We start from the raw sequence: 16,026 nt of genomic DNA, 5'->3' as shown, positions 1-16,026 counted from the left end.
ACGAGCAGCAAACCGCCTGCTGGGGATTTGCTTGTCAACACAGTTGTTTGGGATTTTTACCTTCTAAAAATTGTAATTCATGGCACAAGATGGGGAGGACTTATTATTATTATGATGTTCTCTTTGATATGTACTATTCCCAGAGTAGGCTTCTAGTGACAGCCTCCACCATAAGAAGGAAAATATCACAGAATGAATGATTGCTCCTCTTAATTTGACCACTTTTATATAAGAATAACAGTCTTCAAATCAAAAATACTCATAAACGCAAGTGAGGAGGTTGGAAAACTACGATGTGGTCTTATGACTGACAGGTCAGCAGTTACAACTCAGACTGGGAAAACTTGGACCTGCAGAGAGGATGAGTAATGCTCTCATGTCATTCTAAAAGGTTATTTTTGATGTATTTCATATAGGTGGTTAAACCTTATATGCTTGCTAACTTTCTGAAAAATGTGTGCCGCTTAATATTTATTAGTGATGAATAAATTAGTCCATTGACAAAAAATATCCAGCAACTGTAATAATGGATTAATCATTTAGGTTGTTCAGCAAGCATAAAAGCCAAACATTCATTAGTAACAGCTTCTCAAATGTGTTTTATATCACTGTAAATTAAATATGTTTTGGTCGTCTTGGGATCCGGGAAACTGTGATCAGAGTTATGGACCTGCAAGAGAGAAGTTATTTTGGGTGATAAAGGTTGCAAAAGTTAAAATCCCCATCCCCAGGTGGTGACTGCCAGTTGGAGCACTTCTAAGGCATGAAGCTCTACAGGTTGTATTGTCGGTACATAAGATTAGCAACTGGGTCAGAAAACAGCTGGTTCTTTGATCAATAAAGACTGAACAAAAAATAATAAAAAGTCAACTGTGACTCCCAAGGTGCATTTGGTAAGAAACATCTAATTACTAAGATTAAAGCTATAAAAACCTGATGAAACATTTAGAAGTTTGAATGTGATAACTTTCAGATTCCGGTTCAATTTTGGATTATTTCACCGACTACGGTGCAATGTTTTTTCAATGAAAAGCGTTTTGAATTTGCTGCAGCTTTGACTAACAACTTCTCCACACCAATGGTGACCGAGGCTCATGGGTATCGTAGTATCTAGAGTGATATGCCGTAACCAACAGCCAAAAGACAACATGATTTGCCATAACATCACCTACAATATTGTTGAATGATCCAGGAGACTTGTGCTTCTTCAGTTACTTTGAAGCAGATACTTTGAAGCAGGTCATATACTTTTGACTGCTATTTGCTTGTTTGTGTACATTGTTTCTATAGACATTCACATGTTCTTCTCTAATGTTGTAAATGTTGTTTGATTCTTACTTGTGGCTTGCTGCTGTAATCTTATTCTCTTATCTTATGGAGGATATGATGATATAAAAATTGATAGTGGTAAAAACTACTTCTGGAACAAGCAGCTTCCTCCACTTCACAACTCTATTTTGGCACATTTACAGACTAAACAATGAATCAAAAAATGATGACAATAATTTAAATACTCCTTATTTGCAACTCTGCTATTTATGGTTTCTCAGTCTGATCACTCCCTCCTTCCTTGATGTGTGCACTTACTTTCACCTCTGACACACAACCTTGAAGGCAGAACTCAAACAACTTCTTAGTTGAAAATTTACAGAGGGGGGGTAACTGCACTTAAATCCACCTCTGTGTAAGACCTTTAAGTAAGGCACTTAACCCTGAAATTGTTTAGCCGATAAAGACGCAGATCAACTGTATTAGAAAGCTTAAACTAGTAAACATCAACTCCTGCTGCTGTTCAGTTTATGGACTACAGGAGGCGCAGCACTCTCTCAGCATGTCTCAGATCTACTCATCTCACCTGTGACACAAGAAAGTTGGTATGTAATCCTTTGCTGAGGAAACAGATCCGGCCTTGGCCTGCTGCTAATGCTTTGTAAATGATTAAACCTCTCAGCGACACTGTTGTGTTTACATCTCTCAGGCTTGTCGGTATCAACTCATAGACTGGTGGACGTTACACACAAATAAAAGCCTTCTTTTGTGTCACTGTTTGTGTCCAAATTCATACAAACTGACTTGTATATTTACAAGACTTTCCTTCACTGGAGGCACATTCCTACGAGCTCAACCTGGTGTTGAGGTTACACACACTCAAATTCCAACGATGCTAAAAAACACCTGACCTGTGGTACTCGGGGAAAATGAGGAATAGATCAACTATGTAGTGGTTCAAGATTCTCTGAGAGATTGTGGAGCTAAGAATACCAGGGCTGTAACTGAGAGCTTGGGGTCACGGTGAGAAAATGCACTTCAATTAAAGCAGCCTGAATTTCATTAAGCTGCCAGTCCTGTTAATTACATAGATGTTTTACTCAAGTGCAATTTACAGCCTTGATGGTGTTAATAGCTGTGAACCCAATCAACTTAACCAATCTAAAGTCTCTCCTGTGTTTTAACATCTTTTTGTGTTCTTTTAAAGATGTTTTGGACTGCCGGTCCAGTCGAATCAGAGGGTCTTACCAACGTGTCATCGCTGCGCGCCACACTTATGTTGCTTCTGGACAGGAAGGAGCGGGACAGGCGGTTGCATAAGGAGATAAGTCGGACGGATTGCTGGAAAAGAGAAGAAGAAAGAAGAATGAGTGTCTGGAACTGGAACAAGTTCATGTCAGGTTATATTGAGGCGACCATCAACAGGCAGGCAGGTGTTGACACAAAGCAATTTTCTGCTCTATTTAAATTCACTTCGGTTTCTTTACTCGGTGTAATTCATTCTTAGATATCCAACTGTCCTTCCTATTGTTGGCTCTACACACTGCCTTGACTTTTTCCTGCTATGCATTGGTAAGTTGTTGTAAATGTTGAAGTGTTCAGTACAGAGCTTATGCAGAAAGATCTACATCTCTGTTGGTCCGTAAGAAACCTCTTTATAGTTATTTAAATGCCTGAAAAGGACATAAGCACACACTTGCACCCAGTCTTGGTGTTGAATTGGACCGAATTGAACTTGAAAGAATCTGGGCATGACTACAGCTGTATTTTATTTGCTATTTTATGGCACATTTCATATAACTTCACTTTAACAATCTCTTCCCTTTATCGTGTTTTGGTGCCAGTTTTATGTGTGGAAATAAATCAACACAAAAGTCAAATCTAGGGGGGGGGGGCCAGACGCTGCCAGTGTGCCAGGCTCTTAGTGGCAACCCGAGCAGAAGACAGAGACATGGCATGACAGCACCGCCGAACCACCCACAGATGAGCAATCCCACATTTCTTGCGGGCTATGAGCGGTGCCGGGTCAGTCGTGACGAACGAAAACAGACAAGACGACGACCGCTAAAGCAGCGCTGGCAGTAAATCCGATGATTGTGGTGAGCCTGCAGCAACCGGTGGTGACATTGAAGTAACGACGTCTGAGAAGACGTTTTGGCAAGAAGCTGCCAGAGTGCAGTGTTGTAGAGATGTGAAGATGTGCGGTAATATTTCTTTCCTGAAGAGTGTGTAATTTTTTTTTATGAAGCACTTACTTTCCATTTTCTTCGAGCTGCAAACTTCTTGAACTTTTCCATGTTGACAGCCGACTCCTTTCTGCTCAGCGCTTGCTGAGTATCTTTTGGCTGGTTTTCGAAACACAAAAATGTATTGACAGAAAAAGCTTATGAGAATATTTATGGCAAGAAAAAAACTTGGAATCAGTTAGCTGAAGCTTGGCAAACACCACGACCACAAAATAACACACTTCAACTTTTACTGTATTACAAATGTGTATTTTAGAGACATTGTTCATCTATTAAAAAGCAGAGTCTAACCTTGATCCAGGGGTGCAGGAGACTGTCCTGAATCGTCATTCTCTTTCTGTGAAAGAAGCCCAGAGGCATTTGATGAATGCATTTTAATACTCAAAACGATGACTGTCGACGACCACAGGGACACAGAGGTATGAGCAGAATTCACTTTTAACCAAACTGCAGATTAAAAACAATTATATCTGCAAAAATAGAGATGAGATGTGACTAATACATCCTGTTCATAGTCAGAGATACTGGTTGTTGTTAACAGACCATGACAGCCGTGGAACCGGGTTGTTGAACCAGGTATTAATTTATATGGACAGCAAACAGAGCTGTGTGCAGATGGATATAAGAAAGCGCCACTAATGACACATGAAATACTAATATTTATTCCATCCTGCTATAAAATCATCATAATGCTTCCTTGAATGTTGAAAGAAGGAAGAACCATATTGACCACATGGGTTTTTTCGTTCTAGTACTGTGAATAAAACCCGACCGTAACAAACTGTGGTGAATCTTATGCTCAGACTGACATTATAATGATGCCACTGCCTTCACACAACTCCAGCAAAAAAAAAAAACAAGACAAAAACACTGGATCATTTGGCAAAAGAGTTAAATCTGGCCCAACATTTGTCACAACTCAATGCAGCGTCAATAATAAGGCTTCAAACTCATGGATCTATCTATCAAACTCAACATTTTCGGTTATATTTGGTATCTGAAACAACAATCCACCACGAAGCCAGCTACCTTGGTTTTAAAAATGTCATATTTTCAATGCATTATCAGAAAATTTAATAAATTATATGCCTTAATAGTATGAATGTCATAATATCGCTGCCAGATCACATAAATGAAAAAGATTCCTACAAATGAAAATACTATTTGCATGAAATGTATGGACAGTCCCGTAACTCATCCCCACATAAGACACAAGTGTGATAATCTAACATTTCTTTGTAAATTGTTGAACTAAAACATCTTATTTCCTTTTTGAACCTTTTCATACTTCTCTCCAACAACACCTCAAATAAGGTTTTGAGACAAACTATCAGGAACGTCTGAGTAAAAAGTGAACAATGTATGAGACGATTTGTTTACTCCTCCCCCAGAAAAGTCCAATGTTCAGAATGTCAATGACAGTCTATATTTAATTGACCTATAATAAAGAGCAAAAAGCCAGTCAAGTCTCTGGGGAAACTGGTGTGGCTGAAAGTACAAACACTACTTCCCTCGGTCCCTCACCGCCACATCCCTGATTACCAACGCTGTTAACTAACAATGAAAACAACAAGACACTGTTCTGAAGAAGTTGAACTTATGGTTGAGTACACACACACACCACTTCCTCCTGTCTATGTCTGTTTTTTTTACAACATCCCTGTTTCATACATGCCTGATTCACTAGCTGAGGTAACAGTGAACCTAAAGTTTCCACATTTTAGTTGAGGAAATGTAGCGTACGTGTTAGTGTATCACAGTAAAAATCATCTTTACTGGTGAATATATTAGACGGTAAAGTGTGTCTTCTTTTAGAGGATCTTCATTAATCTTCCTGCCAGCTGAGTGGAGTCCATGTCCGCTCACAATGTAGATCAATTAAAAACCGTTCCGTTCTGATGCACTCGGCCGGGGATTTCTAAAAGTCCCATTACTTGAAGTTTGTACAGTCTACTCTTTCGCCCACTGCCTGTTTAAAACAATCCGTGCCTTACTTTAGCACATCTAATTGAAATCATCTCCACACCTACAATTATTCACCTCTGTTAGCCCCCTCGCTCTCGTTCGGTTGTTCTAAAGAAACAGGAGTGATTACGTGTGAAAAAAAAAAAAGGAGTTTTGATAGCAGTTACCGTCTTAAAGTGTAGCTGCAGCCATTCAGTTGTTGCTACAGCAACTCGGTAATGAGGGAGAGACGCTCTCAGTTTTAGAAACGAGTGCCAACAGGCATATCGTCTTTAGTGACGAGGGAGTTTTATTTGGAATATCTGCAAAGACGCCATATTCAGTTTTATATCAGCTTTTGAGATTTTTTTTTAAAAATGAGAGCAATCAAAGAGCAAATATTTAGAAGCACATTGTTACAGTGATAATATCTATAATGCTGCATTAAGTCTCGCAAATAAATTCCTCTCAGTCCTCTGAAGCACTTAAATGTTCCACTTGCTGATATTTTTAATAATAATTGTGAATGTCTTAATTAGTCAGGTTGAGTAATTACTGCTACACATGACTGAATTGTGGTGTGATGTATTGTAATGTTTCTTTCTCCTTTCACATATCGGGACCATGTTAGAAATTTAGGATTTAGTTTTGTTCCTGTTTTTAATCATTTTTGACACATTTATTACTTAGATTAGTTTATCATTTATTTATCACAATTTATCACATCAAAATATTCTTTTTTCTCACCACTTGCTTGTACATAACAGTTATATGATTATGTATCTCTGTTCAGCTTTGTTGTCTTGGTTTTGGCTGTAAGTCCATGAGTATCTCCTGAGAGCCACCAGCAGTCAAATTCCTCGCATGTGTAAACATACTTGGCTAATAAAGCTTGATTCTGATAAAATATGCATTAGCTGCAGCTCTAGTTGACTCCTTTGAAACGGTCTACATTTTGACCGTGGTAGCTTCAAAGTCACTGCGACATTTTCGAATATAAAATGAATGGAAATGAAATCAATCAGTGCGTCAGAAATGGGGATCATACGTACTTGGGGTCTTTGATAAGGAGCCTTGCTATGAAGTCTTTGGCCAGGATGCTGGTGTTGCTGAAGAAGTCCTCGTCAAACGTGTAGTCGACGGCCGACACGTTGGCCAGCGTCTCCTGCTTGTTGTCGCCCAGGAAGGGAGACGCACCGCTCAGACTGGGATAGGAGGATAGGTTAACAAGATTAGAGGCATATACAGCGACTGTTCTTTAGCATTCAGACAATACAGTTTTGAAAATGTAATACACCTCAAAATGACCGAGACAGCCACGAATTTCTTTTTAATTGCAAGTTCAGCTCTACATTTCTGCTTCAATCAACTCATCAACTTCAGAACCTACAGAACGCAGAAGCTCTCTCGTTATCAAACTCGTCCTTATGGATTTGTAATCAGCAAGAAAGGGATTAGATTGGATTTCAATCCAAAGACTAATTCGCCCGCCGTTGATTAGCTTCGGCCCTTAAAAGTGAAACAAAGATCTTACTGCTCGTTGACGTGGGAATGTGATTACAGAGCTGCGTAGCAACTAATGGTGACTCATTAGTCAAGCCTTGCTATCAAACTGAAGTATTTGTTTTGGGGTTAGTCGAATACTATCACAGGGAAGCCAGCTGGACTGCTTTCATACACGATGAATATGCAAGGAGTTTAATGTTGTCACCCTGCTTGTTCATGCTGTATTTCTGTTATTTTGCTTTCTTGGTTTATTCTGCACACACAACATCTATTGCATGTCTGAGAGAGGATCCCTACTCTGTTGCTCTTCCTGAGGTTTTATCTCTGTTAAAGGTGTTTCTGGAGGAAGTTTTTCCTTATTTGAATCGAGGGTCTAAGGATAGAGGATGTTATTATTGCTGTACAGATTGTAAATTTGGCAAATTTGTGATTTGTGATAATTGACTTGGAGTGCGGGAAATTTTAACGCACTTTTCACACCTTTCAACTGAACACAAACATTATAATAAGCAGATGTATGGAGGAGATAATGTGTCCATGTTCATATGAACTATGACACCGTACAGCACACACACACACACACACACAGGGCTGAGCGCTCATGCATGTTGATGAGGTCCCAGTCTCCTGGAGCTCAGGCAGTTAAACCAAACACCGGTCCGTGACAAACTCTGGCCATCCCTTCTCCACTGAAGCCTCTCCAGCTCGTCAGCACCAGCCGCTAATTAACATGCCAGCTGGGACAGACATGGAGGTGGTCAGGGTCAAGCTCAAGTTGAGTGGAAATGTATGAATTTATCGACTGTATAAGATGCAGCTGCTCACAACAAATGAGTAATTAAGGCGATTCTTCACAAGGCCAGGCAGTAAAATCAGCAGGAAGGTGTTAAGTCAGGGTTCCTTAGCAACATTTTATCCACTGTTTTTCCCAAATTGCTTCTGAAATGAGACTTCAAGATGCACAATGCGCAATTCTTATGCTGAAATACACCCGTCTTAACAACCTAGAAAATAAATTAGGGCTCCAGCAGAGCAGAAAATCTCACCACCACTAGCTGATTCACCACATTTACTCGAATGGTTTCAGGTTACAATTATGTCAGACACGTGCAGTCTTTCAAACTGTCAAAAAAATGGAAACATTTACCTCTCACTACTACTGATGTTGCAGCCAAGTGCAGCTTGTTTTTAGCAGATTTCGCTACATTGTGACAATTTGGACATCATCACTCATGCAGAACACTTCACTTGAATTATTCCCAGCAATGTTTTCCCTTCATGTTGTTTTTTTTTTTACAATAGGAGACGAACAGTCAGCGCACCTTACTGTTGCTCGGCTGTGATAATAGGCAGTGAACGATCTATTTTCTCTCTGCCAGGCAGAGCTGTGACAGTTGTGTGGGTGGACAGCATGAACAAATATCGAGTGTGTATGTACAGTATGCGTGGATGCGTTTGTTCATGTGTAAGAAGACTGTGTTTATGTAACGTAGAGACAGAAATGATGCCTCATGTTAATAGCACCTACTAATTACTCTTCAAAAATTAAGCTTTTAATGTTTGCAGCCAGTTATTATATAATAATGAGATAAAATCTGTATTGTTGACATGGCTGCAAATGCTCTTTCAAGGTTGACACATTGTTTTTTTTCATTTTATCTTCCCAAAACAAACAATGTGTTTTGGTGCGAGCACTTTACATGCTTGTGTGGGCTATATGCATTTAATGTGCAGTTTTGTGTTCACCTATTTTGTTTGGCTTTGTGTAGGTGTCTCTCTGAAGAATAAAAAGGTGTGTGTGGGAGCTCAGAAAGGTCTTTTAGCTGAACATAAAGAGAGGACAACATCATCACGAGCCAACAGCAGTTGATCTCTGGGCGGCCGAGGGCGTGAACTTTTCTCAAGATGGTGAATTAAAATGTGCTGACATGTCTGCGGAGAACTGCTTCAAGAACACTTGCTAGTTCAGCCCTTAGCTGTAGACAGTGAAGTTGATTGTTGTAAAGATCAACGGGTTAACTGAATTATAAGCAAAGTATTCTTACAGGTGCTACATTTAGCATTTTAACAATTTTTGGGACATTAGAATAACTGTCTAACCCTGGGGGCCCTGGGGGTTTGTGAGAACATGTGAATATAAGAGGCGAAGGCAGCTGCTGTTGGGACATTAGAATAACTGTCTAACTAGTCTGGCTATTACAGACTTTATTAAAAATGAGCTGTATCCATAGATTGTGATATGTTAGATTCACATTGGGAATATCTAGTCAGGACCCAGACTTATTTTCTGAGGGCAGAGTTAATGAAGGCTCATTAACTGTATAACATACTGACAAGATCAAAAAAGACTTACCAGACCTCGGACAAAGTCCAGAGTCAGTTAGAACGATTCGCCTCTAGTGCCCTTAACACTGAGTTTTACAGCTCATTATTTTAACTTTTTATGACAAAACAACAAAAATATTGGAGAATGTATAGATGTTTATTATGAATATTAAAAAAAACGTGTTAAAATCAGATAAAAAAACAAACACAAAAAAACTACGCAACGTAATCAGGATTGTGTGTGATTTAACCATTTCATGATTTTCTACGTTTATGTGATGAACTACATTTTCTCTTCGCTTTTAATTAGTGGAGGTATTTGATTAATTGACAGTTGAGTACTGTTAACTGTAAACAGCATCTTTTTGCAGTTGGAAATGCAACAAGTTTTGAATATGTGGAAGCATAAAATCCAGGTGAGAAAAACTGTTCAAACCATCTTCTGCTAAAAATTCAAGGTATTTTTTTTTTCTAGTGAAAATGGAGAAAACAAAACAAGACTTATAAATATTATCTTGTGAGCCACCACATCGTATTGGAACTGGGAGATCAAGAGGAAGCCAAAGCCCATTACAGTGGGACTTTAAGTGTGTCCTCGAGGTTTGACACTGTTGTTCTCTGAGTGTGATTTTGAGAGTAAAATCACTGCAAATTAAGGAATGAAAAGCTTGATAGAGAAGTGGGTGACAAGTATGGTTCTAATGGCGGAAACATTACTGCCTTTAAACTAATAAGTAACTTATAATTGTGAACAAGTTAATGAATACAAAAATATATAAACTTAATTGCTCAGTTACATCAAATGTTTTACAATTTGATGTAACCGTGGTCAGAATGTCTCTATGATGTGGTCGACATAGACGTATATTTAAGACTTAATCAGTCTGATACATCATCACAACAGTATCTCTTGAAGTCAAATGAAATAGACAACGTTCACCCAACCGCTGGAATATATCACACTTGAACGCACATACACGGTCCTTGCTGTGGCTTGTTACATTATTCACGACAAACAGCGTATACGGCGGCGCTGTGACTCTCGAGTGGCTCGACGAGTTCCACGACAGAGAGGTCAAAGAGCAGCCGTTAACCTCTTTACGTCTCGACAAACACTCTGACTAACTGTCATGTTTAGTGAGTGACGATGGCCCCGGGGGTTTGTGAGAACATGTGAATATAAGAGGCGAAGGCAGCTGCTGTTTTCCGATTCATACATGTTTCACATTTCACGCAATTATCCGTCATTATTGGTGGCATTTCAGATACTTACAGAATGTAGGTTATCACACCGACACTCCTGGAGAGAGGCAGGGAGAAAAAGGAGAGTCTTTATTTTTTTCACTGTCGATGCATTATGAAAGCAGTGCATCATGCAAAACATAAATTTACTTAAGAGCATATGTTCTACAGAAATAAGAACCGTTTCAGATAGCATATGTGCTGTTTGCTCATTGCAGAGCAGATGGAGTGTTTATTTACTCACCACATGTCTGCCTCCAAGCCCAAAGGTTCATAGTTGACTACTTCAGGGGCTGTAAGGCAAATACACAATACAGATGATTATCACAGTCCAGGTCAACACACAATTCTCACACATACTCACTTAACTTTATCTTCAGTTTATCTTTTCTTTTCCTTTACTGATTCGTTTATGTATTTTGTTTGTGCAGTGTGTTAATGCCTCTTGATGAATTTTGTTTAAGCCTGTTATCACATTCTGTTTGGTTCACAGATTTTTTTTTTTATTTGATTCTTTTGTTGTTTTATAAGCTACTGTTTTGTTTTTAAGTCACACCTGCTGGAACTGTGATTGTTTCTTCTTTTCACTTCTTACATGATCTCAAATGTGTGAATAATTAAATTAATATGAGTGCAGCAAAATCATCTTTAATTAAAGTCAAATTGTTTTGGTGTGCTGTGGAAATTAAGCTGCAGACAATTGTGGATAACTCTCTGGATCTACAAAGTAATTTGTCTTTTGCATGAATTCATAAGTCATTTTCCTAATTATTTTAATTATTTGTACCTAATGAGTTTAGAGCAGCTAGGCATGCCCTCCAGAATCAATTGTCTAACTCATTATTTGGGCTTTCTGCCACTTGATCTTTATTTAGAACATCTGACAGCTACCACCCTGCTGAACTGGGAACAGACTCTGGTTTTGGCCTGGATGGTGCACTGGCATCGGGCAGAGGGAGACTAAGAGGGTTTGGCGGTCGCCCCGGACAGAGAGGTAGGTGAGGGGAGATGGACAGAGCCACTGATGTGTGTGTGTTTGTGTGTGTGTTTGTGTGTGTGTGTGTGTGTGTTTGTGTTGGCAAGAAGGAGCAGTTCTGATAATCTCCAGTCTATTATCAGGGCTCTCTCACAGTCCCTGTGGCACAGTTGGCACCTGATTTCCCAATACGTAACCCCTGGTAAAAAGCCAGGGAAACAGGGCGGTGCACTGTATGTGTGTATGTGTGCACATTTGTGTGTGTATAGTAGAGTAAGGAGTATATATTTGTGCAAACTCATCAGAGCGGAATCTGTTCAACAAAACATCTGACAAGATCCGGAACGAGACAGTACGAGAGGATGAAGAGTTTTCTTCATATGTACACACATGCAGGATACTGACCTACAAACTCTGGAGTTCCAAAAATATTTTTAAAATCATTTCCAAAATCAATCTTGTGGGCCAGGCCAAAGTCAATGATCTTGATACGCGGGTGAGGCACTGAGCGGCTCAGCAGCATGATGTTCTCCGGCTGCAAAGAGAGGGAGAGAGACAGTTAAAAGGGTGAGATAGAAGTAGGAACACAAAGAGGACAGACAGAGGTGGGGACAGGTGGAGAGACTCTTCTGACATTTTTGCTGAACCTTCCTTTTAAACTTCATTTCAAAAGAACAACAGTAGCAATGCTCACAGAGAAATTACAGTGTTACTAGATAAACTAGACAAATTATAACATCATAGGACACAAACTAAATGTAAACAAGAGAACATGCAGCAGAGTCAGACACAAAACCAGGAATAGGCTGGCAGGAAAGAGACTCATCAGCCATGGAAATCTCATGCAAAACACGAGTTAAAACCTCTCGAGGAAGTGGGAGAAAGGAAAGAACGGCAAAGATGCGCTTTAAGCAAAGCCCGAAGAACAGAAGCCGGACATTCCTAAGGACACAATGCCTCCTTTAGACGAAGCCATCTTCCCTCCAAACCTCGTCCTTTCAGTTTTGACTATGAGCCTAACTTGAGGATTTAGTCTGGGAAGGAACAAGAACAGATTGGCTGTGGGCAGCAGTGAAACAGGAGGCACTGAGAAAATACAATCAGTGGAAAAAAACAAAAAGGTTTTGTTGGAAGAAAGGAGAATCATATGAAATGAGGACAACAGACTGCTCTAGTTGTCTGTATAATTTGAACACCTGAAATCATGAGGGAAGTGGGAATTTGATTGAAGTCATATGGACACATCCCCTTTTACAAGCAAGCTTAACAACCAAAAACATGTTCCTCCACAGCTTGTATGTACATCCCTCCCAGACACAATAAAAAGATTAGAGTAATAATTACTATTAATAAATAATGACACAGTACAGAGGAATCAAAGTGCAAAAAAAACAAACAATTTTTAGGAGGAACAATTGCCTCCTATTTAGATACAAATTTCATGAGATGACCGACGATGATGTCAGACATCATTAGTCTGCCCTGCCTAGAGGTTGAGCATAATGAGGGCATTGATTAGCAATAGTACTGTCTCTGTAGAGTTGACTTGACTCTCAGAAAAATAGTTATTTTCTCAAAACAGCTTTGTTCAGTGAGTTCAGTCACTTTAAACTATGTAACAGCAGTTAAAATGGGTCTGAAAGAACAACTGGGGTGCTTTTATTTTACTTTAATGCTGCACAATATACAGCCTTGAATTAAAAAATGGTATCAAACATATGGGTAAAAATATCAGATAAAGCAACTCTTGGACCCACTGTAAACAACACAGTTATACTCAACAAATTAAATCTTAATCGGAGCCATTGTGAGACAGTGAATAACAGTAGCACGTCCGAAGCGGAGGCTGCAGTGGTTGGTAAAAGCTCTGGCATTGATTTGAAGTGGCTGGCTGGGCACAGAGCTTGTTATTTTTCTGCAGGCCTGAACGCCGAATGTCCTGAACTCATATTTATGATTTATGTTCTGTAAGTGGAGGAGTCAGTCTGGGCTGTTTATTATAAAGACGCCATACGTGCAGCCATAAGTGGACCACTGATCGATGATATCGATTGAGATTCGAGTAAAGAACTCTCACAACAAGGTTTTAAAAAAAACACACCGAACAGGGAGGTACGTAATGTTCAGTATCCTGAAGTTTGGTGTCATCTGTGCTGTTCTGACTTTTACTCTTTCTGCCTCAGGAGTCAAAACTACCCACACACCACAATAAAAAGGGGAGAATTTAAAAAATAAGCCAAAAGCTGATTAGTCATGGTAATTAGCGTCAGATGTATTGGCCCCAAAAAAACATGGATACAAAGAGAAACTGATAAAAAAGGTACAAAAAGAGGCCAGTTGATTCACATCATGCTGTAAATCCAGTCCTTCAGTGAGCTGGCATTTAGGAGAATAGATGTGAAGCCCAAACTACTCCAGGGGTGCTGAACAACGGGCAACACTTTACTGTGACCTCTGTTCTGTGTATGTGCAGGAGAAAATATCCAACTGTGTTCGATGTCTAAATGTAACATGACCTTCAGCAAGTCGCTGTCATCATCTTCTTTGTCCAAAGTGTTGTTAAGAAAATCTCACAAATCAACAGAAGAGTGGATGTTTCCATTTCTAAAAAATGTTCACTTCTGTTTTGGTTTTCATTCTGAGGACATCATTAAGACTAATCAATTAAAACCTGGTCTGAAACCAAGAATCTACAAAGGACATATATGTATGATTAGTGACTGATAGTGTGTCCCAGTTTCACACTGCATACTAATAGTATACATATAATTTCACAATAAACTGCAGTTAGTATACTTTTCAAGGTTTTTTTACTACTTGAAAGTGAATCAACAGATGTCACAGTGCAACCTTGGGATGCCACCTGCTCATTAAACCTTACAAAGAGAGAGTGAGTAGCTTTCCAAAGATTTTTGTCTTCCGAGATCTTTTGCTTTTAACAATTTGTTTCAATGTTTTGCAGCTGTGGGTGGCTTCTTTTGTTTCCATTGTTTATTGCAGCCCCCTAACTACACACTCAAAATTCAAGTGGATTTGGAACATGCATATTGGGTGTACTTAATAGGGCTGCAACATCAGAAAACACTGACCAATTATAATTTTCAAGAGCCCAATGTGGCATCTTCAAATTCCTTGTTTTAGCATCATTCTAAAACCCGAAGATGTTCAGTTTACCGTCGTATATACACATTGTCACACTATCATGAGACAAGGAACAATGATTTATTGACTTTCCAGTGTGAATGCACTACATACTCCAAACCTGCTTAGAATTAGTGTGTAGAGCAGTATGGAATTAGGACACAGCTTATGTTTACAGTATGTAATCACTGCATAAAATGCAAGCTGATAAACTGGACAACATCCCAGAACCTTGCTGTGCTCCTGCTTAGCATATATGACTAACAGAAAGAACCAGACATCAGACAGGAAGGACCTCCGCAGTCTTTTGTTGCGGCTGTACCTTAAGGTCAAAATGAGCAATTTGTTTGGAGTGCAGGTAGTAGACTCCGTCCAGGATCTGCTTTAGGAACTGAGTGGCTTCCTCCTCGCTCAGCGACTCCTTCTCTGCCAGAAAATCGAAGAGCTCACCGCCGGCCACACTGGACGAAGAGAGAGGGAGAAAGAGAGAATTAAAATGCGAGATCTCTCAGATCAGAGCCAGCTACAAATCCCTGCTTAACGGAGCTGAGCTCTTGTAATCTAATCATCCTGGTGCATTAGAGTCGGACCAATTTACACATCCCGAGTACATTTTAACCAGCCCTGGTCTCAATAAAAAGATTTAGGTTGTGTTTAAATAATGGAAATCATATATTAAAACAACAAAGGAGAAGACGTGGAAAAAGGAACATGCCCGGCGTTTGAGCTACGTTTGTGTTATTGGAATATTTGAAGTTATTATTGAGTTATTACATCTTTATTTCATCTTGAAGTGAAGAGAGACCTTGCAAGTAAGAAAATATTGGGGGGAAAAAACATTCCGATCCATGACATTTAATAAGCAATACTGACCCAGACCAGTTTGAGCTAGTTTCTGGGTAAAGGATATCCACCACTCTATCTCATAAAAGGCTGAAAATCAACTCAAGCTGATTCAGTTTTTTGATATCACAGCTATCTTGTATCAGAATTTAATTATATTGTTTCTCATTAAATCCCCTATTTAAGCCAGTTTATATCAGTATCAGCGCTCGCTAATCGCTACAATGACATGAGCCTCCATTTTATCAAATCCAAACTTTCAAAAAGGTCTGTTTGGGTCCATTTCACATCAGAACTGAAGATCATTTAATAAAACCATGACGTGACTCAGCATATGAATATGAAACTACTACAGTTGTGATTGAGAGTAGCAATGAGAGATGTGAGGATAAGAGGGAGATAAGAAAGGGAGAGACAGGGGAATGAGAGAGAGTGGAGGATTTATTATGGCCACAGCGTGATGAAGTGAGTGAAAGCCTGCAGTGAAAAAGCAGAAGAGAAGAGAGGAAGAGTGCAGATAACTGTAATTACAGC

At 39.4% G+C, this 16,026-nt stretch overlaps 1 protein-coding gene across 2 annotated transcripts in view; it reads right to left on the bottom strand.

Annotated features, from left to right (window-relative positions):
• Positions 1–16,026, bottom strand: part of dapk1 (death-associated protein kinase 1) — a 79,502-nt gene that overhangs the window by 28,557 nt on the left and 34,919 nt on the right. For both annotated transcript variants that reach the window (XM_067571512.1, XM_067571520.1), the window contains exons 4-11: positions 14,972–15,110; positions 11,914–12,043; positions 10,777–10,825; positions 10,564–10,590; positions 6,512–6,664; positions 3,807–3,852; positions 3,525–3,614; positions 2,518–2,610 (exon numbers count right to left, since the gene is read on the bottom strand). In XM_067571512.1, the coding sequence (XP_067427613.1) occupies positions 2,518–2,610; positions 3,525–3,614; positions 3,807–3,852; positions 6,512–6,664; positions 10,564–10,590; positions 10,777–10,825; positions 11,914–12,043; positions 14,972–15,110 (727 nt within the window). The remainder of the gene's footprint in view (positions 1–2,517; positions 2,611–3,524; positions 3,615–3,806; positions 3,853–6,511; positions 6,665–10,563; positions 10,591–10,776; positions 10,826–11,913; positions 12,044–14,971; positions 15,111–16,026) is intronic.

The sequence above is a fragment of the Thunnus thynnus genome, chromosome 2 (genome assembly GCF_963924715.1).
Source record: "Thunnus thynnus chromosome 2, fThuThy2.1, whole genome shotgun sequence".
NCBI classification, from domain to species: Eukaryota; Metazoa; Chordata; class Actinopteri; order Scombriformes; family Scombridae; genus Thunnus; species Thunnus thynnus.
This window is presented reverse-complemented; position numbering and strand designations above follow the sequence as displayed.